At 39.6% G+C, this 26143-nt stretch overlaps 1 protein-coding gene across 10 annotated transcripts in view; it reads left to right on the plus strand.

Moving 5' to 3' along the window:
• The window catches only part of LOC137258212 (inter-alpha-trypsin inhibitor heavy chain H3-like), a 29486-nt gene continuing 3343 nt past the window's right edge, over positions 1–26143 (plus strand). The window contains exons 1-15 of one of the 10 annotated variants that reach the window (XM_067795795.1): positions 48–252; positions 6141–6298; positions 7913–8023; positions 9041–9279; positions 9942–10102; positions 11547–11844; positions 12577–13283; positions 14364–14481; positions 14816–14884; positions 15404–15436; positions 16947–16967; positions 17671–17694; positions 19725–19757; positions 21055–21093; positions 22500–22787. In XM_067795795.1, coding sequence (XP_067651896.1) covers positions 175–252; positions 6141–6298; positions 7913–8023; positions 9041–9279; positions 9942–10102; positions 11547–11844; positions 12577–13283; positions 14364–14481; positions 14816–14884; positions 15404–15436; positions 16947–16967; positions 17671–17694; positions 19725–19757; positions 21055–21093; positions 22500–22787 — 2377 coding nt within the window. In that variant the 5' untranslated portion in view covers positions 48–174. Of the gene's footprint in view, positions 253–6140; positions 6299–7912; positions 8024–9040; positions 9280–9941; positions 10103–11546; positions 11845–12576; positions 13284–14363; positions 14482–14815; positions 14885–15403; positions 15437–16946; positions 16968–17670; positions 17695–19724; positions 19758–21054; positions 21094–22499; positions 22788–26143 lie in introns of all 10 variants that reach the window. The other 9 variants (XM_067795797.1, XM_067795798.1, XM_067795796.1 and 6 more) reach the window with 9 other exon arrangements.

A 26143-nucleotide genomic window follows, 5' to 3' on the forward strand; every position in this document is an offset into this window, starting at 1 on the left:
TCAGCTTACCATTGGACAATTTTATCCAATCCCATCGACCATGGTTCATTGTTTATATCATATCCTGACATTTAAGTAGTCGGCCTTGAGGATCCCCGACAATAAATGTTGACGTAGTAAGAGCTGGGGAACAGCGGGATACAGACCTGCCGCTGGAGTCTGTCTCAGTCCAAGATGCTGCCAAAGTTCGGTCACGTGACCCTTGTGCTGCTGGCCGTTGTGCTTTACATTGAACCAGTAGCCGCAAGACAGGTAATGATTTTCACACTCATTTGACATTTTCTAGCTACAACAACTTTACAGATATGGACCTGAGCCCCGCTCCGCAAAGCGTGGCAGCGCAGTCGTAAGTCTATGTTAAAGTATGGGAGTTGAGATCACCTTAGCGCTACGAGGAACGGGACCCAGTAGTTGCTGTCTGTCTGCGAGTGACATTCTTTAATATTTGATATTTGGGAAAGTGTCTCGGGCACATTTCATAAAGAGACCAGAGTTATTTCTTTAATTCCGCTTTATCGACCCTTGTGCGTACTATATATGTTGCTTGTGATCATGTTCCGTCGAGAAGACATAATCAAGGAGTAGCCCAGAAACGTCGTGTTGTAAGTAATATAGAAGTTGTATGATACAGGAAATGAGCTTCACACATTGCACCCATGTAGGCAAATGAACCCAGGCCTTCGGCGTTACGAGCCAGAGCTCTAACCATTGGGCTATCCCACCGCCCCTCCATGTGATTGAAATAGAGGCTTTAGTGTTTTAACACTGACTCAAGAATATACGTGTTTGCGCTGTCATGATAATTAGTATAAATACTAGTAAAAGCTAGTATAAGTATTACTTGAATAACACTGTGTTGTACAGACTTAAGTATTCACTCAGATCATATCTTCAACCAGTCCAATCCAGACAGCATGGTTATCAATGTCAGTGTGCCATGGCTCTCTTCCATTGTATTGCCCATACGACCTCGCGCCGTCTGTGCTCAGCAACACTTGACTTGCGTGCATTGAGGAAATACGCCCTTGAGAGACATGTGAAGTCATTGTTGTTATCGTATATGCATCCTGGCCTGGTGGAGTCACAACAGGCAATCATGCAACTAACTAGTATATTTGCATGCTATGCTAATGATATTCTGGAGGCTCGCTGACCCAACCGAAATATATATGTCTGTATAGGGTTACACCAACATCATAATACACAGACAGAATGTCCGTCAAATAGCATGCACCTAGTAAAGCCATATAACTAGGAGAATAACATACTGTACTGGAAAATCAGATGTACGTATGTATGTGTGTGTGTGTGTGTGTGTGTGTGTGTGTGTGTGTGTATGTATATGGAAATTATGTTAGAGTGGGATTAAAACAAAAAAAATTAAGGTATTATAATTTTTTACATAATTTACCAACACAGTGCGTCTATTTCCATTCCACCATAACCACTTTATTCAGATTTAAAACATAATACCGACTGTTTTGGAAAATCAGGGGTAAATAACGTGATGTACCTTCGAATGACTTTGATTAAGCAATAACTGTCCAGTGTTTACTGAAGTTATGGTAGAATCTCTCTCTCTCTGTGGATATTATTGGTACTTTGACCCTCAGCTTTTCGCCGGTTCTTCATTTTGTTTCATATGTCAGCAGATTTCTATTTTTCAAGTTTTGTTGTGACTGAACTTCGGCATCATACCGTAAAGATCTATGTATAGTTCAGTTCAATGTATTGATGATCACTGCTCATTGTTCACTTACATATGTTTCTTGATGTATTGATTGATTTGATTAATTATACTTAAAATGATTACAATTTATCAATGGTTCCTTGTGTAAAATACGGTTGTATATGTGTAAACATGCACACAGTGGGTGACTATCCTCTATTTTTTATTCGGAATCCACTTATTATCCTATTCGGATATTTTCCTGAATCTTCGGAAATCTTCTTCTGTACACCTATGTCTGTTGTATGTGTGGGGTTTAGCATAAATATTACAAAAAATAGAAATACGAATGCGTAATGTCTTTATACCGGAGTTAAATATCATGTGTCACTTTGTGCAGTTTATCGTTTGTACTCAACACATGTCTTTTCTTATTCCAAGTAAAGGTGTCATGTATGTCTTGTCAGATATAGGAAATGATTTCGACCCTGAAAGTGTTTTAGCATCTTTAAATTTGTCTCTTCAAGGAACCTCACAGGACCTTAGTTAAATAAACAGTCATGGATATAAATTACTTCAAATGTTTAAATGCTTGAACATGTTTATCTGTAATGGTCGAATACAATCGGATACTGTGGAGGGCAAGCTCACGTGTAAAGATAAAACTGTCATTAACTATCTGATTGCTTCTCCACCAGTACTAAGAATGATATCTAAGTTTAATATTGAAGAGTTTTTGCCGTTAAACTCGGATGTACACTGTCCTGTGACCTTTTCCATTCAAGCACTGAGTTGTCCAGTAGCCGAGCAGTCTCTTAGTAATAATAGTAGTACACACTCAGGCAAATCAACCTAATCGTTTTGATGATAAACTTGCCGCCCAGTTTCAGGACACCCTTGACCTGAAGAAACTTAGAACCACGATCAGTCGGCTCCTAAAAACGTCCAGAGAAACCGTCGACAAACAGTTTGTGAGTAGCACATCTCTGATGTACTGCCCGGTTAACTTTCGGTGTCGCGAACGTAGCAATGCTCATGTCTCGAGTAAAGTTAACATAACCCCCACCCCTACCCCAACGTAAACCATGGTTTAACAGGGAATGTAAAATCATGTGAAATCGCGTCTATAAAACAAAACGCATTTAAAGAAAAATAGGTCCTTGTTAAATAAAACCAAATACAAACATGTATGCAAATCATACAAAAATACCTCGATAAACATACTAAACAATACAAATCTAAGACAAGGACTATATTATGTCACAATAAAATGTATGGATGATGGTGGGAATAGTAAAGAAGTAAACCAACCTCACCTGGACACTTTTTTTAATTTTTCAAAGAATTAAATGACCGGAATAACAAGTCTTTGTTAGCCCAAACCGTACTGAATCGGATATTCTTAATTCAGATATCACTAATGATGAAATCATCTCCTTAGTGGAAAATCTTAAATGAAATACAGCTCCAGGAATTGACTTTATAAAAAACGAGTTCTTTAAATATGCTCTCGAGGTGTTACTTCCCATACTAACTAAACTCTTGAACTTAATACTGTCATCTGGATTTATACCAGAGGATTGGCTAATAGGAATGATTAAGCCTTTGTACAAGAAAAAGGGTGATAACTTAGACCCTAACTCAAACCGGTCCATTACCATTCTTAGCTGCTTCTGAAAGCTGCTCACGAGTATTTTAAATGTTAGGCCAACAAAATTTGTGGAATCTGAAAATATCATAATACCCGCTCAAGCCGGTTTCCGGAAAGAATTTTCAATCATGGATAACATTTTCGTAATGTCATCATTACTCGGCCTTCTAAAAAATGCCAAACAAAAACTATATTGTGTGTTTATTGTCTTTTCTAAAGCATTTGCCTGTTTGGAGAGCTGGTTTATGGCATAAAATGCCGATTAACGGAGTCTCAGGGCAGGTTCCTTACACATGTACAAAGATATTAAATCAACCATACTTCTCAACAACAAGATCTCGTATTTTTTAACAAGTAACTCTAGTGTGAGACAAGGAGAGAATCACTACCCTTTGTTGTTCGCTTTTTTAATAAATGATCTTGAATCATATTTAGTAAATAGTAGGTGTCAGGGTGTAGAATTGCAGTACGTTTCAGATTTCTGGGTAACTCTTTGGCTTTAACTTGGTACTATTGTACGGTGATGATACCGTCCTGTTCAGCGATGATCCCTATGATGTACTCTAATGAATGTAAGCTATCTGTCAATTTATCCAAAACTAGAGTCGTTTTTTTGGTAGTGGTCCTGCAAAGCCATCTAATTTTAAACCTTTTGGTATTTTCCTTCATCGTAATAGAATATTTATTCACGCAATTAAGGCACTGAATGATTAAGCCTTTGTACAAGAAAAAGGGTGATAACTTAGACCCTAACTCAAACCGGTCCATTACCATTCTTAGCTGCTTCTGAAAGCTGCTCACGAGTATTTTAAATGTTAGGCCAACAAAATTTGTGGAATCTGAAAATATCATAATACCCGCTCAAGCCGGTTTCCGGAAAGAATTTTCAATCATGGATAACATTTTCGTAATGTCATCATTACTCGGCCTTCTAAAAAATGCCAAACAAAAACTATATTGTGTGTTTATTGTCTTTTCTAAAGCATTTGCCTGTTTGGAGAGCTGGTTTATGGCATAAAATGCCGATTAACGGAGTCTCAGGGCAGGTTCCTTACACATGTACAAAGATATTAAATCAACCATACTTCTCAACAACAAGATCTCGTATTTTTTAACAAGTAACTCTAGTGTGAGACAAGGAGAGAATCACTACCCTTTGTTGTTCGCTTTTTTAATAAATGATCTTGAATCATATTTAGTAAATAGTAGGTGTCAGGGTGTAGAATTGCAGTACGTTTCAGATTTCTGGGTAACTCTTTGGCTTTAACTTGGTACTATTGTACGGTGATGATACCGTCCTGTTCAGCGATGATCCCTATGATGTACTCTAATGAATGTAAGCTATCTGTCAATTTATCCAAAACTAGAGTCGTTTTTTTGGTAGTGGTCCTGCAAAGCCATCTAATTTTAAACCTTTTGGTATTTTCCTTCATCGTAATAGAATATTTATTCACGCAATTAAGGCACTTGTATCTGCGGGTACAAAGGCGTGTTTCTCTTTTGAAAAAGAACCCCACACAATATAAACATACCCCCTAACTGCACTCTTTCAGCTTTCGATGTAATGATTGAACCAATTTTGTTATATGGATGTGAAATTTGGGGGTTTGAAAACATTAACGTAACTGAAAGAATGCATATAAAATTTGTGAAGCTTGCTGCATGTCTTCGAAATTCAAATCCAGATTATATGATATACGCAGAAATTTGTTCGATGTCCGATGTATATTAAATGAAACAAAAGACTTGTAAGGTTTTGACACAAAATGGTTACAAACACCCGCCAGGCTAAACTACCATATAACATATATTCCACTATTTCTATTACAAGCTCGTTCTGAAATCAGTATATTTCCCTGGATTGAGTTTGTAAGAGAGACACTTAATGACTGTGGTCTATCTGAAAAATGTGATAATCCATTTCTCTGTACAGCTACGTTTCTCTCATTTAAAACTGAACAAATCCTGAAAAAGCAATTTTAACAGAAATGGCATTCCTGTATGATAAAGTGTTCAAAATCGTCTTTTTATCGTTTTCTAAAAAACAAAAAACAATACAGAATTTGAGAGAATTTCTGTCAAGACATGTGTATTTCCCGATTTTAAGATTCAGAACGAGTAATCATCACCTCCCTATAGAAGTTGGCCGTTGGAAAAATGTTCCTAGAGAATATCGTCTGTGCACTTTCTGTAATTCTCAGGCAAGTGCGATGCTTTATTATAGTATAGACAAAAATATTTACCTTCGTACTTGAATTCCGTATTCCTGTGGAAAGTCGCCAAACTGTTCTCCTCTAAAAACGCGTAATCCTCTAAAATCTTGCTCTGAATGTTTATGTAATATTTAAGTCTACAAAGATACCTTAACTTTTGACTCTTCTTCTCTCTTTATCTACCATCTTGTCATATATATTTATATTTATTTGTATTCTCATATACCTACGTTGGTGGTGTTGAGTAATAAATTGAACTGAATAGTTATTCAAGTTTACTTTACCGCTAGTCATTACTTCTCACCTTAGTTAACACACCCGTACACACATGCGTATGAAACAGATACATAACAAGTCATGTGTGTCACTTCACGGCTGTTCTCTCCGTGTGTCGCTAATGGCAGTGCCATCGTCATCCAAATAATGTCACAGATACATAACAATGCTTTACTATTGCCCACGTGTCTACTCTCACGGCTAACCTCTCAAAGTGCTTCAAATGGCAATGACATCAGACTTCAAATACTAGTAATGTTATACAGATGCATAACAATGCAATACTACTACACATGTGTGTAAGTTCACGGCCATTTTTTCTGTGCTTCAGCTGACCGTGAAATCTTTCCTGGTTCGCTCTCACATCCGTTACCGGTTTTCCACCACTGAAGTCGCAAGCACCGTCATCAACGACGATGCAACAGCGAGCCACGAGGCGGTGTTTGAAGTCTTACTACCGGAGGAAGCTTTCATCTCGAACTTCTCCATGTAAGTCCGCCAAATGACCAGATAAGTCACGTGACCTCTTTCTTTGGAAATATTTACACAAAAACTAAAATATCTCCAACTTTTGACAGTCTGATTTATTTTTTTCGTCCATGATACCCAAAACTGATCTGCATACTATTTCAGGTGTATATTTAAAGTATTTAATTTCTCATTAACCTTATCACAATTTGAGATGCACATGTTACCTAAAGTTCGATAACATTTAGACCTGAGTCCGTGTTAATGTAGTTCTGAAATCTGTCCCTGCATGACACCCCCATCCGATTCTCATAACATGTCAGGTGTAGATTTAAAGTGACATTTCTCATTACTTCTATAGCATGAATTCAATACTACTTCTATTTTAACACGTGTCCAGCAGTATGATATATCTATCAAAACACAATTCGCGCAAGGAAAGAGAACTTTTCAATATATAGACGACAACCTGTTTCCCTCCTGTTTCAAATGGAATGTTCTGGAGGGCGTTCCCATATATGCAAATTGGGGTCATTTGTCAGGTCGTGGCTCATCTAATCGTGTATATCTAGTAGTGTATATGGATAATGTGGTACGCAACGGTGATAACATTCAGTCCATTATCTATGTAAATGTAGTTCTCAAATTTAGACTTGGATGTACTGAAATAATTAAGTTTGTCCTGTTTGTTTAAGGGTCCGCATGTCAATGTGTAAAGCTCCATTTCGATGAAGGAGCATTGTGGTTTCAAAACTCAGTTAAGATTTAGAGTCACGTCGACAACATATCGTGACTTAACAAATTACGACTTAATAAATATGCGGACTTCACCTTTGAAATGTCTCGCTTGCATCTCAAGTTCGTCAGGCTCCCCATTGTTCTCGGTGCCCTTGGTTTAGTACCTCCTGAACTCTTGACGCAGATCAGGAGAGTGCCCAGGTTCTCCACCTTCTGACAATCTAGTTAATGCAGAAGGCTGCAGTGGTGAGGGGCCTTCATACTCTCTGGAAAGTTCTTGGTGGGTTCGACTAGGCAGCGTTTCCTGAGAAAAGTCCCATTCACTGTCTGAACTGCGTGTAGAGGGGGCGAGGGCCCTGAGCTGATGATGAGCTTTACCAGCCTGACTGTGCCAGGATCACCCGAACCCTCTCTGCTGCATTTCAATCTTAATCTGTAAAAATAATCATACTAATAAAAATATGTATGTGAAGGAGAATAAAATAACTAGATTGTCACAGATAGAGAATAAAATTAGCATGTAACTGTAAAATTATTATTTTTGAACAAAACAATATAAAAACAACAACTGAAGGTAGATCATGCCAGGGACCATGGGGACTTTCAGTACATTAGGTACCTGCATGGACTTACACCATCTCTTAAACCACTGATGATTGGAGACAGATACAGTCATGGATTAAAACACATATATTCTACGATAAAAAATGGATATGTTTACATTTCCTTTGAATGTATTGGGAGTGAGTGCCATTCACTTTCAGGAGGACAATAATGATACGATACTTTAAACCCCATCTATTTACAAAACAAATAAACAAAAAAATCACAAAACTCTGTTGTACTGACGACGGATTTCTTCATTCCGATACTATCTGACAGGTGTTTTTCTTCCAGGACAGTGGATGAAGAAGTGTATGTGGGCCGCGTGGAAGAGAAGCAAAAAGCCTTGACATCCTACCAGCAGGCCAAGAGCCGCGGGGAGAGTGCCGGCTACATCAAGACAACGTCAGTGTAACCAATAGTATTATAACCATTATTATTTTTATCATCCATTTGTATAGCATCGAGTTGCAGCAAGGCTGCTCACAGGCGCTTTGTTTTTCATTCATTAGTTTCTTGTTGGTCGTTTGACGCCATCTTGTGATCCCGTGGTGGTATGCTTTGTTTTAGGCTACCTGTGAAGATCCGGGTTAGGACTGGTCTCCATAGATTACCAGGATCTTATGCTTGTCGTAAGAGGCGACTAAATGGGTCGCTTGGTTGCTTGGAAGGCACATATGATCGTATCCCAATTGCGTAGGTCGATGCTCATGCTGTTGATCACTGGATCTTTTGATCCAGACTTATTATAATATACCAGGAAAATTTCCGACTGAGTTGCACAAGAACAAAGTATCAGATTCTTTTAGTCAATAGTTTGCCGTGCTTTAGAGTATCATATACTTCCCCTGAAAATGTCAAATGGTGTCCATCTTATTTTCTGTATGTAAAACCACACCTCAGTTGGTGAGTAGGTGATTGGATAAATCTATTGAGAATATCTCCACTGAGTACCAAACCGGTCCATTAGCTTTTTATTCATGTTTACTGTGGGTGTGTTCTGTTTACCATCGCCTCAAACAGAACATCAACTTTAATGCTCGACCCATAAACATAAGAAACATTCTCCCAGAACAATATGTGTACCAACACACAATGCTTCTGAAGCTGCATTCCAGTGTAAATATATGGCTAACGCATGCAGTGGCTTGTACCAAGTTGTATGCATATTTAGGACCATGATGTATTCAGGTCGATCCTCCGAGTTATTAAACAAACGTAATGTTAAGTATCCCATGAAGTACGCAGTATTGCTGTTAAGGAATCAATGCGGAGCCAAATGTCAAACATTGCACTCCCTATTTAGAGAACATTTGCACCAAGAAAGATCTATCGATCAGAGTAAGGTAAGATTTCACTTTTCGACTAGCTCATTTGTTTGTGCAGTGTGCTAATGTATCACTCAGTATTGCTTTATTGCAGTGCACGACATTCCAACAAGTTTGACGTGTCCGTAAACTTAAAGCCTGGAAGTAGTGTCACATTCAATTTAACCTATCAACAAGTGCTGCCCCGTCACAAAGGGATGTATGAACAAAGAATACATCTGAACCCGGGTCAGCTGGTGCCGGAGGTAAAAGTTGAGGTCTTCATCGAGGATAGCCGCGTCATCACGACTGCAGAAACGGAGTTTCCAGATGAAGAAAACAGTAGTGTAATGAGTACGTCTTGAACAATGTTGATTTTTCAGAGCATGTTCCAAGAGATTGATGAGTAACGTATGTTTTGAGGGTCTTGGTACGTCGTACGGATATTGAGTACATCGCTAGAATCTTGGTACGTCATGCAGGTATTGAGTACATCTATAGAATCTTGGTACGTCATGCAGGCGTTGAGAACACCTGAAGGGTCTTGGTATGTCATGCATGTGTTGAGTACATCGCCAGAATCTTGGTATGTCATGCAGATGCTTAGTGCATCCATACAGTCTTGGTACGTCATGAAAGTGTTGAGTACATCTGTGGGATCTTGGTACGTCATGGAGGTGTTGAGTACATTAACAGGTGTTCGTAACGCCATGCAGATGTTGAATACATCTGAAGGATCTTGGTACTTTATGCGGGCGTTGATAACATCATGTAGACGCTTAAAACCTTATGAGGGGTTGGGGACACCAAGATCCAAGTGCAGGTTGGGATATAACAAGTGACATATTGATTAGCCAGGTTGTTGATGTGGTCATATAGGTATTTTATACGTTATCACAAAATGGGAGGAAACCAGTGACGTGGCGTGGGTTCCTCATGAGTAGGAATCATGGATTAAACATCCATGTCTACATTATTGCCATGTCACGTCTCATTCACTGACCTGTCTTCTTCAGGGGAGATGACTGTGTCAACAACGTCTCCTAGTCCTAAAAGCCGATACATCGTTTTCAAACCGTCACTTGACCAGCAGAAGGGTCTGGGCAAAAAGGGGATCAACAGGAAAATGTTGATCAAGTATGACGTTGACAGAGATCACTCTGCTGGGGAGGTTTTGGTGAGCAGAAGTTTTATCCCATAATACGTTTTCGTCAATGGAATTAGTGAGTGAGATTCAGATAGAGACCATAAGTGTTGGCTACCTTTGTTTGTGCACATACCATATGCGACGGTATGCGACAGTAGGGGCGCGTATCTGTTATTTTTATCCTACGCAGTTATTTCCCTTTATCTCGCTTCTAATCATACCTCAAGATATTTTGACCCCTCGGGCTTACACGAAAGAAAACAATCGCTTGTTATTCGCCTGGACCAATATTTTCGAAGCTTACTTAGCGCTAAGATAGTCTAAGTGCCATACATCAACATTAACTTACGATTATTTTAGCGCTAAGAGAGCTTCGAAAATTTAGATCCTGGACCCCATTTCACAAAGGTATCGTCGCGCTAGGATGCTCGTAACTCCCATACTTTAATAGAGAGCTACGATAGACGTAACGCGATAGCTGTGTGAAACACGGCCCTGTTATTATTTTCCTGTCACGTCTTATCCATTACATGAACGTTTAATGGACCCGAGTGTCACCCGGCAATAGAAGCTATAAGCAGTTTAATGGACCCGAGTGTCACCAGGCAATAGAAGAAGCTATAAGCAGTTTAATGGACCCGAGTGTCACCAGGCAATAGAAGAAGCTATAAGCAGTTTACTTAATATGTTTAGGAGAAACACAAATGTGTATTGTAGACACAGAAGTTTAAGTGGATAGTGGAAACGTAAACACCATTACCACAAAACAAATAAACTGTATCCTGCAAGGAAAACTCATGTGTATTTGCAGGGAGCTGAATTGGTAATTCTCCGGGGATTGGTAACGTCGTTATATAGAAACGATTAAAACATGCGAATCTAATTCAATTCCCTGATATTTACATGCCGTGGAGTTCACATTATCTAACATAAAACAAGGATGAGCTTTTACCTGTAATATTACTTACATTAATTAACATGTGCTTGTCTGAGATTTGTTTGCTAGATCGCTTACTTAAAGTAACATTGCATGCTACATAAAATACTTTACCTAATATATAAGAAGTGTAGCATTTACAGGGTGAACGTTTAGATTATCTATCGTTATACAAGGATGATGTTTTACCAGGAAATTAGTTTACATTAACTAATATATAGAAGTTGGAAGGTAACATAACAACTTGTGGTGTGGATTTACAATTTCTTTAATATTTGCAATACATGTGATTGTTAACTTTAACTAACACATAACAGGTTCAGCTGCTAGAATATTTACCTTTACTAACATTAAAATATGTGACAATTTGGTTTGACTTCCACCAGGCGACTGATGAAACATCCATTGTTCAAAGTGGACGAACGAGTGTTGTAGCACTGTGGTTGTTTTGTAGAACGAGTCTCTGTACTGTGAATACTGTGAAAATACTGTACGTTATGTAAATATCCTATCTTATCTTATCCTATTACATTTCAGGTAGTTGACGGGTACTTCATTCATTTCTTTGCCCCCGAGAACGCTGGAGACGACATCACAACGGTCCCCAAGGACATATTGTTTGTCCTTGATATCAGCGGTTCAATGTCAGGAACCAAGATTGAGCAACTTAAGGAAGCAATGACCGTCATTCTAAAAGAGCTGAGCAAAAACGACAGGTTCAACATTTTCCTTTTTGATGACAGACTTAAGAAGTGGAAGTCGTCGCTTGTCCCCGTCGAGTCGAGGACCATCGGTGAAGCCCTGGACTATGTCAGTCGGCTTCGAGCGGAGGACTGTAAGTGAGACATACCACGCCTGTCGAATTGTGATAGATGTGTAGTAAATGGGGGACTGTTAGGCATGGGCTGGTGGGGCATGGGTACTTTCCATGTTTATTTATGTTCCCTGAAGCGAAACATCGAGGGTACATCAATCCATGGGAACCGAGAGACAAGTGAACAACGTATTTATCTTACCGAACACCTCAATGTTAATTTTGAACTGTTTGATGTATGGGTATCGGATCGTGCATATCAGCCAACCTGTGTGAATCAAACGATTCTTACATCTTGCTCTGTTTCCGCAGGCATTGTCTTAGTGAAGTCGCCGCGGCGTAATTCTCCTTCTTAATATTCACAGGGACTACATTTGAACGTTTTGTCAAAATTTATTTATTGGAACGCAAATCTGTTTTGTAGCCATGCAGACGCCTCAAGAAAAAAACAGATTTAGTGTTATCTCACTTCAGATTTGCATTCGCAAAACATCGGTACTTTCCTTGCATCATGCGTGATTCAATTTTAATCGAGATAAAGAAGTACTACCACGACGTACCGAATGAGATTGCCATTGGCATCGGCGTACATTGAAATATACCTCGCTTGTATGTGGGGTACACATAAAAAAATAATAAAAGTGTGCGAGGTAACATATATAGGTTTACTAGGTTTCTGTTAGATTGGCATTTTAGCAGTTGATGAATAATAAGAAAGAGGAGAAACTATATCTGTACTGTTTTCACTTTCAGCAACTGACCTCAACATGGCCTTGACTAGGGGCGTTTCCTTCATGCTGGAAGGAAGAAACAAAGAGCACACGTCTCTGATGTTCTTCCTCACAGATGGTCAACCTACTGTTGGCGTAAAAGATCCCGCCTCCATTGCCAAGAATGTCGAACGCCTCAATGAGGATGTCGTGTCTTTGTTCGGGCTGGCGTTTGGTGATGGAGCAGATTATGATATGCTGAAGGTAGTCTCGGCCCAGAACTGTGGCTTTGCTAGGAGAATATATGAAGCCGCTGACGCTGCTGATCAGGTAGAGGGATTCTATGATGAGATATCCACAACCGTGTTTCGGGACTTGAAGATCAAATATATCAACGGCACGGTCGATCCCGACTCATTGACGACGACGACCTTCAGGAACGTTTTCCTCGGTAACGACGTGGTTGTAGCCGGTCGCATGACTGACACTATCAACACAATTATCGGTGGTGTATTGACAGCAGAAACTGGCGGGAAAAAGTTGCAGATTGTTCTGGATAACAATAGCATAATGCCCATTGCACCATTGACAGACAACACCTTTTTCACTCTTCCCATGGATTTGTCGTCAGTTATTGAGAGGAGCTGGGCCTATCTTCGGATCAAGAGTCTTCTGCTGCAGAAGCGGAAGGACGAGTACAAGAAAGAGAAGACTGGGCTTGATCAGAAGATAACGGAGTTAGCACTCAAAGTACGTACAGATTTCAGTTCTTTCTTGTTCTATGGCCCCTAAATATCAGCTATATGACGACTAAGTACATTTTCATGGTTTGTCAGATGGTGTTGTCCACAGCGTTCCATGACATCCTTCCGTGTAATATGATGACATAATATCACTCAAACCACTCGACAAATAAAGACACCCAGTTATTCTAACATAAGGTCATCACAGACAAGCCTTATTGTTCATGGGTATGCTCAAAGCCGTCAAGGTATCTTTTCATGCAATCAAATTGTCAGAAGCTTTAGGGGTCATTATCAAGAGTCTATGATGCTCGTTGGTGATGCATGAACTTCAAGAGCAGAGTGGCATCAAAGCTTGATGTCACATGGTCTTTTAGACCAGAGTGGCTTCATTGCTTTATGTCAGATGGTCTTTGAGAGCAGAACGGCATCAGTGATTTATGAATTTATGACACATGGTCTTTTGTATAGATATTTGATTATTGTCCATCGAAATAGACAGTGACATTTCTGAGCGTCATTGCATCTTTAGTCGGTTGCGAAATTTATGTAGATATATAAATATGTTGTTGACGTTTCTTTTCAAGTAAGATCGAATAACCCAGTCGTGGAGAAGAAAAAAAACACAGCTGGATTATTTAAGGGGGCATTTGCTTGACCTAATCACATTGACAGGTCATATAGTTCTGTTCATGTTCACTCAGGCAGGTCCCCTTCAGTGGAAGTAGAGTTACCGTATTTCAGACGCTTATTGATTCAGCAAACTCTCAAACCCCGCGTTTGATTGTGACCGACTCTTATTCGAGACCGGCGCTTAATGTTTCAACAGAAATAAATATAGATTCTCGTGTGAACACACGGCGCTTACTGGAGACCCGGCGTTTATTTCATGTACAGTTGCTTTACCTCCGACGTAGGCTTATTAGATAACCAAAGCTTATGGGAGGAAATATGGTATATGATAAGCCATATCAGGTCTGTATTTAAGAGGATTAAATTCAATTAAGTTAACTATTATCTGACATTAATGCTTATAAGAGAATAGTTCGTGTTTTGATATAAAACCCGACGGTCGTTTGGCTTTCAGTACAACTTTGTCACTCCTTTGACGTCAATGGTGGCAACGAAACCAGAGCAAGAGGCAACAAAGACGAACATCCGGGGCGACGACTATAAACAGGCGAATCCCACTCCGATTCCAAATCGTAAGTTCAAGCTTTCACATTACGTCATTTTCCGATCTGTTTATTTAATGATAGCCTGGGATCAGGTTTACGAGCAATTGTGCGATTGGGCAGAGCTGAAAACAGTTGAGGTACAAGGGAGGCAACTCCAAAAACTCACGGTTTTCTTCACAGTTGTATTATAGTTATAGTTGTATTTACTTCTTCGTTAACGATACTATGTATGTATCTATCTATCTATCTATCTATCTATCTGTCTATCTATCTATCTGCGTGCATGTGTGTGTGTGTTACGAATATGGGTATTGATTGAGGGATGCAGTTACAATAATCTAGGAATATTTTAATCTTGCAGAAGCGTATTACCCACAACGTGTAAATCGCTATAACTCCATGATGAGTCGGAGAACCTTCAAAACTGTTGGTGAGTTATATAACTAATATTGTTTGATAGGGAGTTACAACTTTGTATAGCATAGAATCCTCCCAACTATCAAGCTAAAGGCGTATGCAAGAAGTTGTAATCAATGAAGTCGTGATCTTATATGTACATTCTATGTATCTAAATACCTGTATATTTGTGTACCTCAAAGATGTGACATATATTGCCTTATATGCGATATATATATTGCCTTATATCCCATATGCAATGTGTCCGAGAATTGAAATGGAATAGAAAAAAATCGTGATCTTTGCCAGTTTAAACACCTGTATGTAAATCGAAAGCTGATGGCAAATTATCTTAACAGTCTAATTCAGCATTTAGTTTTTCGTATAACATGGTTTTAAAGTTGGCATAAAGCTTATTTCTGTATGTTTGAAACACAGTTTGTTTCCCTACTAGAATAGATCCCTGTAGCACAGGCAGGGACATTTTGTTTGTCCCTAAATGAAAACGATGAATTGCATAATAGTGAATGAGTATTGCCGTTTGAATTTGCAGCTTCTGGAGTACAACCTCAACCGCAAGTCTCTTGTAAGTTGACTATTTCTTTTCCAAACATTGCGTTTATCCTATATGTCGATGTAAAACAAATTCGTTTATCATGATTTATTATGAGATGCGCATAAACCTGTGCACTGTTAAAAAAGTAGGGACCACGAAACAATTGTTTTCACAAATTCAGTGATGGTTCTTATTTCTATTCAGATGTTAGCAGCCGGTACATATGTGAATGCGTTTGAACAAATTATTGAAGATAATTATTTCAGATATCCAAAATCTAGAAGGAATCGGGTCGACAAACTCGCTGACTTGGTTGACCCGTGTGATCGTACCCCGGTTGCGTAGCTCGATGCTCATGATGTTGATCACCGGAATGTCTGGTCTGCACTCGATTATTTTAGACCGCTGCCATATAGCTGGAATATTTCTCAGTGCGGATTAAACAACAAACCAACCAACTAGAAAGTATCAGTTATAATTACAAAAAAAGTATGGCAACATGTGTAATTTATAGTTATATATAGTCACATGATTGTGGGGGCTGGGGGTTTGATGCTAATATATAGATACTATTGAAGAATCGGGTGTTGCGATACTCTTTCCATAGAACGTCTGCCTATATTAATTTGCAATCGTTATGTTCTGTCTGTCTGAGTGAGTGAGTGAGTTTAGTTTTACGCCGCACTCGGCAATATTCCAACTATATGGAGGCGGTCTGTAAATAAGCGAGTCTGGACCAGACAATCCAGTGATCAACAACATGAGCATCGATCTGCGCAATGGGGAACCGATGACATGTGTCAACCAAGTCAGCGTGTCTGACCACCCGATCCCGTTAGTCGCCTCTTACGACAAGCGTAGTCGCCTATTCTACCCCGGGACCTTCACGAGTAATGTTCTGTCTGAAATCAGGGAGCACCATGTATGTGACACTTACCGTAGTACATTATGCCTACTTTTCATGGACGGCGTTACACACATAGGACTAAACATGAATTAAAACAAATAGAAGCAGTTTTGTTACAATTAGAATGTCAACATGTGAGTGAGTGAGTGAGTTTAGTTTTACGTCGCGCTTAGCAATATTCCAGCTATATGGCGACGGTCTGTAAATAATCGAGTCTGGACCAGACAATCCAGTGATCAACAACATGAGCATCGATCTGCGCAATGGGGAACCGATGACATGTGTCAACCAAGTCGGCGACCCTGACCACCCGATCACGTTAGTCGCCTCTTACGACAAGCATAGTCACCTTTTATGGCAAGCATGGGTTGCTGAAGGCCTATTCTACCCCGGGACCTTTACGGGTCTCACTGCCACATGGCTCAGATTAGAAAGTCAACATGTAAAAGTTCTACTCATTATTTGAAAAAAATCCAAATGGACACGAGTGGAAAATATGTTCAGTTCCAGTTAGAACTTTCAATATCCCTTGTAAATAATGAGTGAAAATTGTGAGTGTATACTATTTGTAATATTCATGTTTGATGCATCTTCAGATGAACAAGGGTTTAAGAATTTATTTATATTTTTCAGATTTTTTGGGGAATGGTGGACGTAAGTTGACCATAAACATCTAAACATATCTTTGAAATAATCAGTGATCATCAATCGTATGAAACCAAGAGTGAAACAAAAAGTGTGGATTCGAGTGGTCAAGCTCGCTGACTTGGTTGACACATATCATCGTATCATAATTGCGAAGCTGGATGCTCGTGATGTTAACTACAGGATTGTCTGGTCTAGACTCGATTATTTACTGACTGCCGACAAACAACCTGAAAACAGAAGGAAGGTTTAGATAATGGCAACATACTGATACTATGTAAGAATCGGGTGTTGCGATATTCTTTCCATGTAATGTATTCCTATATTAATTTGCAATCGCTAAGTTCTGTCAAAATTCAGGGATCATGAGATATGTGACATATACCATACATAGTACGCTATATCTTCTCATTATTGAAGTCGTGACACACATAGGGCAAAACATGAATTAAAACAATTAGAAGCCGTTTTATTTACGATCTGAATATCAACATGTAAAAGTTGTACTCATGATTCCAAAAAATCCAAATGAACTGGACCCACGAGTGTAAAATATATTCAATTCCTGTTAAAAATTTCAACACCCTCTGTAAATAATGAGGATTTCATAATTCAAATGCAGGATAAGAGAAAATTGTAGGTGTTATTGTGATAGCCATGTCTTATGCATCTTTAGCTGAACAGGAGTTCAAGAAGTCACGTTATCTTTCAGATTCAGGTGCAATGTATAGTGGAGGTAAGTTGACCGCAATGATGTAAACATTTCTATGAAATAATCGTTGATCATTGAAACCAAGGGTATTCCATAATGGCTGATGTTGTGAAGTGTGCCTTTCCAATATCTAACGGGGCGGTGGGGTAGCCTAATGGTTAAAGCGTTCGCTTGTCACGCTGAAGACCCGGGTTCGATTCCCCACATGGGTACAATGTGTGAAGCCCATTTTCTGGTGCCCCTCGCCGTGATATTGCTGGAATATTGCTAAAAAGCGGCGTAAAACTAAACTCACTCACTCCAATATCTAACAATACGTTTAATCAGTAATCTATATGAAACAGAATACAGTGTGAACCTAACAAATAGCTAGTATATGATATACAGTTAACACTGTAATAGATAATGAACTAAGTTTAAAATCAGTAAAACTACCGTAAGATAATGGAAGTACAAACATACTGGCAGTAGGAAACTCAATAGCAGTATATTTGCATAATAGAAATAACCTCAGGGGTATCACATTCAACAGTGCTCAGGTTTTCAAAACAGAGAAAGGCTGTGTTTACAGGGTTCAAATAACGAACGTCACTCAACTAAATATAGGGATTCCCCACTTAGGTACAATGTGTAAAGCCCATTTCTGGTGTCACCTGTCGGGATATTGCTTACAACCCACAGTGCTCAAGCTTTCGAAACAGAAAAAGACTGGGCTTCCAGGGTTCAAATTCTCTCCATCTTCGTACAACTGTCAATCTTTATGAAAAGTTGGGTGGTGGGTTAACGTCGTCGTTAAAGCCTACTCTCGCCACGCAGAAGGTCCGGGTTCGATTCCAAAAATTGGTACAATGTGTAAAACCTATTTCTGGTGTTCCCAGCCGTGTTTTTGCTGGAATATTGCTGAAAGCGGCGTAAAACTATACCTACTCACTCAGTGTTAATGTTATGTGAGATGACAAAAGCTTGTTGACTGATGTGAAACAGCTTCCGTAAACGTCTCTCTTAGTCTTAATACCACTCTAAGAGCTTCCAGATTACTATTGACTTATAATATCATAATATAGGGACAAGCACGTCAGTTTGTCCTCTCTTTACATATTTACGTTCTAGCCTTTTCACAGAAACAATATATTGCCAACGCGTTACCGTGCAAACAACACGTCATTGATTGTGAAGAAGTGTGTTTTCGATCTTAGATCCACTTCATCGTCCTCAGAAGCGTCTAGAAGTCATATCCTGTTATAAAGTTGTTAGAACTGTGTTTTGAATCGATGGCCACGCCAGAACCACGCCACTTCTCTGACTTTCTACAGAAATAATATCAATGAAATATCAAATACGGTATACATTCAACACCCATCAGTTGTGAACAAGTGTGTCTTCAGGTTCATTTTTTAGAATGTAGAATTCCATGGCACTTCCTTTTTGCTAAACTTATAGAATCTATATGAAACCGTCAATAATTAATAAATCTGAATCAAAAGTGTGAAGAAATATAGATTGGGTAGTAATTAGCTCTTAAATATGATTGTTTTATAGTAATTAGCTATTAAACATGACAGTTTTATAGCAATTAGCCATTAAACATGACAGTTTTATAGTAATTAGCCATTAAACATGACAGTCTTGTAGTAATTAGTAACTAGCTATTAAACATGACAGTTTTGTAGTAATTAACCACTAAACATGCCAGTTTTATAGTAACTAGCTATTAAACATGAAAGCGATTTAAACTGATCTGAAGACACTTGTTAAGAAAAAATGTTCACACATGTAGGGACAAGTAATGTTAATAAGAACAAACGACGATATTTCAGGTCAATACGGTAAATGGCATCAGACATCAGTTTGGTTACTGATTTTGGTTTCACAAATGGAAACGTCCTGGAAGGTCCTCTTCTATTCTTGGAAACAACTCCAACTTTGTAATTCAGTGATGCAATGCATTGCAATATGGAAGTGATGTTGTGATGTGTTCAGAAATGTGATTACTTTTGAGAACAAAAACTCTTTGAAATCGCTTCCGTTCAAACTCTTTTTGGCTTCATTTCCAGGAATACAAGCTAGACAAAGATCTTCAGATGCAGGTTAGTTGGCTATAAGTATCTGAACATTACTTGGAAACAAATACTCGCGTGAAATGTGAGGATGTGTAGACACATGTTATGTGTTGTTTCAAAGATCATAATGTGTTCTTCCAATTCTGTAATGGCAATTCATTCACAAAACCCAGATTTTCCCCCAAAGCATAATACAGTCAAGTCACGTTAATCCAACTCCCGTTTATCCGACAATCGACTTTATCCTTATCAATTATCCTATTTTGAACTGATATTAAAAATTGTAAATATACGTACTTTTGAAACTAAAATGAAAGCAGGAAAACACTTTCTGGAATTTTAAGAATTGGCAAGAAATGAAAACTCATTATTCGATTCCGACTGTCTAATAATCATGTGTTTATCAATCACTATCAACTATGGCGATGATACCAGGTGTTCAGAAAGGGATGAACGGACCCTGCCCCTGATAGAAACTGTCACAAACACATGCAGAGACATGTCATTTTGATATGAACATATGATAGTTTAGATCGACATAGGAAATAGTATCTAACCTTCATGTAAAATACTTTGATTTAACAACATTCAGTGTCACACCTCTCAGTAGGGCGACAACTGGAAAAGTATATTACCCGCTGCCACGGTAACCGCCAAACGCTTCGCTGAGAACTGTGTTGCTAACAGTCGTAATCACATAATATGACGCATGCAGTGCCGCTCGATTAGCTGTTTGTGAGTTCATTATGTAGACATTTATTTCACCAACTTTCACTGCTTTATTCAAACTAGTTAATACACTGAATCGTTTGCACACTCAGCTTAAACTTAATTAACCATTTTTCTAGCAGTTTTAAACACGTCAGAGTACATTTAACTGAATCCAGTCCAGTCAGGACGCAGACGCCATTTTGTATAAAAGTCAAGTATCTGGTAGCGATCTTCAAACTGAAATAACATGATTTTGTTTGGCACATTTATCATGTACTTTTTACGGTAAGATAAATAGGTTGTATGCTTCTCCCTCGGGCAATACGGTCTGATGTACGCTTCTTTGTAGCAGTGTTATCCCACAGGCTTAAGTGACACTGCAACAAAGAGGCGTACATCAGAGAGAAGCATTACCCTCGAGAGAGGCATATATAGCACTGGACACCATTTTGGACACTGATGCGTCAATTTTGCAAATGGCAATGGAAGATCTAAATTAATGCTTCGGAATATGGAATTGATGCTGTCATGTGTACAGAAAAGTGATTACCTTTGAAGACAAAAAATTCCTAAATATCTCTTCAATACATAATTACTAGTATTTTGCTTTTAGACCCTGTTCTACGAAAGCGTCACTTCCCAAGTAGGACAAGTAAGTTGATTATAATTATTTAAACGTTACTTGCAAAAAAAATGTATACTTGAAATCAAAAGAGTGAAGTCCTGTGTATGTATATACATGCTGTGTATTGTTTCAAAGATTATGGACAAAAGAAAAAATACGTGTTTTTGCGAATTCTGTAATGATACTTCAGTAAACATACAGATGGGTCGAGACTGTGGGGAAGGCGGTCGTAAATGCAAATGTTAACACCAGTATTGCACATATTCACATTTCCCTAAACCATAATAATTCTATTCTGAAATATTATTCAAAATTGTGTTAAACATGTGTTTCTTTTATACGGCAGCGTATTAGGGCCACCGTGAAAAGTTTTTGGGTGTTACTATCTCCTGCGTAGAACTTAATATCTCCAACGTAGGACTTAGTATCACCTACGTAGGACTTACTATCACCTACGTAATACTTACTATCTCCTACGTAGGACTTACTATCTCCTACGAAGGAGATATTAAGCCCTACGTAGGAGATACCAAGTCCTATGTAGGAGATAGTGCCACCAAAAATTTTTTCACCGAGGCCCTAATACGCTTCCGTACTTTTAAGCTTAAATGAAAGCATGAAAATATTTTTTAAAATCACAAGAGACCTTGGCAAGAAACAAAACCCCATTATTCGTGTGTAGACATGGCGTGTGTTGTTGCCCCAAAATACTGGAATATGTGTCTTATTCGAATTCTGTAATGATACTTCTTTCAATAGATGTGCCACCACTATGGAGAGGGTGTTCATATGTGTAAATGTCAAAACTAATATTCAGAACATCATATTTCCAAAGGAAAAGTAATTCTACTCTTAAATATAATAACATTTCATGTTAAACCTGTATTCCAGTTAAGATTAAATGGACGCGAGAATCTGTATTATGGATATGTGTTTAGGAATCGCTCCCAAGTGTAGTGATAACATCCGGCAAAGGATGAGTCGATCCTGCTCCTCTGATGGTAAATGTCACAAACACACATATTCATATGAGCAAAGAATGTTTAAAAATAGGAAATAATTTTCAATCCTAAGAGACTCTAACAGTAAGCTCCAAGCAATGAAAAATACAACAGAATAAAACTAAATTCTTGTACGAAATACTAAAATGAACTCAGCCTTAGGTGAAAAAGTAGAATTCATGTGCATCCCTGCCCATTTCAGTTTGTTTTCGAAAACAGACAATTACCGCCAACCGAAAAATCTGCTAGAGGGTATTGACATGGCCAGTTTTAGAACAGGTCGACACAAAATGGAATTCCCACCTACATATGAAAACATAACAAAACCGAAAGGCTGGCTCGAAAAAATGTCCTAATTGCAATGAAGAGGCAGGTGATTATGTAGCCTGATAATTATCCGTAATGTACCTTCTTACTAATCAAATGTTTCAGGGGGTAGTTCGGTACGCAGATTGAAAGCAAGACATCCAGTGTTGTATGACACTGACATCATACCAGCAGGGTTAGGAGCTGTGCGGGTCGGACCTGCACCGACTTTTCCTCCACGGATTCCCCCAGCGACTCACCTTTTGATTGCTTTGACGAGGACTGTCCCGACGACTGCCTCGACTGCCTCGACTGTCCCGACGACTGTTCGTATGACTGACCGGAAGACTGGCAAGAGGCAGCGAAAGAATCAGAGGCGAAGGCCATATAAAAAAAATATGAGATGCAAACTTGGTATTTTCAGTATTTCAAATTTAATTCCCAGCATGCATTTTTCGCACATTCTCTGTTCAGTATGTATATTTCACACATCGCCTGCTCAACATGTATATATCACACCTTGCCTGCTCAGTATGTATATCTGACACCTGGTGTGCTCAAAATGTATATATCACATCTTGTCTGATCAAAATGTATGTATCACACTTGCCCTGCTCAGCATGTATATCTGACACCTTGCCTGCTCAATATACACATACATACTCTTTAAAAAATGTAGGGGAACCTGAAGTTTGAAGTCTGGTAGAAAAAAAAACCGTTGAGGAGCGTTAAAATAGCATTCATCTTGTGTATGCTGCATCATTTCACCTTATAACCACACGCAAACACGATGCATTGGAAGCACGTGCACAATGTTGGAGCCTCCTACACGTCATTATGAATCTTGACGTTTTTCAGGCAGGTCGATAAATCACTGTACGCCATTTTACTGATAATAATCTTGTATGGTCAGGGTCTTCAGGGTGAAATCACACACTAGAGACTGAAAATTGTAAACCTGAAAGTTTCGTGTCTTACTCCGGTCACCTAACAAGGAGGGATATCTGAACGAACAGCTTTGCTTTGAATGAAATCCATGTGGTGATGCATTCTCAAAACATTCATTATTATTGTATCCCAATTTCGACAATCGTACTTTGGAAGTACAGTTCCCTTACTTTTTTAAAGAGTATATACAACACACCACGACTGCTCAACATGTACATCTCACACCTTGTCTGCTCAACATGGAATAACTGACACCTTGTCTGCTCAACATGGAATAACTGACACCTTGCCTGCTCAACATGGAATAACTGACACCTTGCCTGCTGAACATGGAATAACTGACACCTTGCCTGCTCAACATGGAATAACTGACACCTTGCCTGCTGAACATGGAATAACTGACACCTTGCCTGCTCAACATGGAATAACTGACACCTTGCCTGCTCAACATGGAATAACTGACACCTTGCCTGCTCAACATGGAATAACTGACACCTTGCCTGCTGAACATGGAATAACTGACACCTTGCCTGCTGAACATGGAATAACTGACACCTTGCCTGCTCAACATGGAATAACTGACACCTTGCCTGCTGAACATGGAATAACTGACACCTTGCCTGCTCAACATGGAATAACTGACACCTTGCCTGCTCAACATGGAATAACTGACACCTTGCCTGCTCAACATGGAATAACTGACACCTTGCCTGCTCAACATGGAATAACTGACACCTTGCCTGCTGAACATGGAATAACTGACACCTTGCCTGCTCAACATGGAATAACTGACACCTTGCCTGCTGAACATGGAATAACTGACACCTTGCCTGCTCAACATGGAATAACTGACACCTTGCCTGCTGAACATGGAATAACTGACACCTTGCCTGCTCAACATGGAATAACTGACACCTTGCCTGCTCAACATGGAATAACTGACACATTGCCTGCTGAACATGGAATAACTGACACATTGCCTGCTCAACATGGAATAACTGACACCTTGCCTGCTCAACATGGAATAACTGACACCTTGCCTGCTCAACATGGAATAACTGACACCTTGCCTGCTCAACATGGAATAACTGACACCTTGCCTGCTCAACATGGAATAACTGACACCTTGCCTGCTCAACATGGAATAACTGACACCTTGCCTGCTCAACATGGAATAACTGACACCTTGCCTGCTCAACATGGAATAACTGACACCTTGCCTGCTCAACATGGAATAACTGACACCTTGCCTGCTCAACATGGAATAACTGACACCTTGCCTGCTGAACATGGAATAACTGACACCTTGCCTGCTGAACATGGAATAACTGACACCTTGCCTGCTCAACATGGAATAACTGACACCTTGCCTGCTCAACATGGAATAACTGACACCTTGCCTGCTGAACATGGAATAACTGACACCTTGCCTGCTGAACATGGAATAACTGACACCTTGCCTGCTCAACATGGAATAACTGACACCTTGCCTGCTCAACATGGAATAACTGACACCTTGCCTGCTCAACATGGAATAACTGACACCTTGCCTGCTGAACATGGAATAACTGACACCTTGCCTGCTGAACATGGAATAACTGACACCTTGCCTGCTCAACATGGAATAACTGACACCTTGCCTGCTGAACATGGAATAACTGACACCTTGCCTGCTGAACATGGAATAACTGACACCTTGCCTGCTCAACATGGAATAACTGACACCTTGCCTGCTCAACATGGAATAACTGACACCTTGCCTGCTCAACATGGAATAACTGACACCTTGCCTGCTCAACATGGAATAACTGACACCTTGCCTGCTCAACATGGAATAACTGACACCTTGCCTGCTCAACATGGAATAACTGACACCTTGCCTGCTCAACATGGAATAACTGACACCTTGCCTGCTCAACATGGAATAACTGACACATTGCCTGCTCAACATGGAATAACTGACACCTTGCCTGCTCAACATGGAATAACTGACACCTTGCCTGCTCAACATGGAATAACTGACACATTGCCTGCTCAACATGGAATAACTGACACATTGCCTGCTCAACATGGAATAACTGACACCTTGCCTGCTGAACATGGAATAACTGACACCTTGCCTGCTCAACATGGAATAACTGACACCTTGCCTGCTCAACATGGAATAACTGACACCTTGCCTGCTCAACATGGAATAACTGACACCTTGCCTGCTCAACATGGAATAACTGACACCTTGCCTGCTCAACATGGAATAACTGACACCTTGCCTGCTCAACATGGAATAACTGACACCTTGCCTGCTGAACATGGAATAACTGACACATTGCCTGCTCAACATGGAATAACTGACACCTTGCCTGCTCAACATGGAATAACTGACACATTGCCTGCTCAACATGGAATAACTGACACCTTGCCTGCTGAACATGGAATAACTGACACCTTGCCTGCTCAACATGGAATAACTGACACCTTGCCTGCTCAACATGGAATAACTGACACCTTGTCTGCTCAACATGGAATAACTGACACCTTGCCTGCTGAACATGGAATAACTGACACCTTGCCTGCTCAACATGGAATAACTGACACCTTGTCTGCTCAACATGGAATAACTGACACCTTGCCTGCTCAACATGGAATAACTGACACCTTGCCTGCTGAACGCCGTATATGTCACACCAAATTAACGACTATGCCTAACGTAAGAGGCGCCTAACGGGATCGGGTGGGCAGGTTCGCTGACATGATTGACACATGCCATCGGTTAACAAATGCGAAGATCGATGCTCATGTTGTTGGTCACTGGATTGTCTGGT

The sequence above is a fragment of the Haliotis asinina genome, chromosome 12 (assembly GCF_037392515.1).
Source record: "Haliotis asinina isolate JCU_RB_2024 chromosome 12, JCU_Hal_asi_v2, whole genome shotgun sequence".
Lineage (NCBI taxonomy): Eukaryota > Metazoa > Mollusca > Gastropoda > Lepetellida > Haliotidae > Haliotis > Haliotis asinina.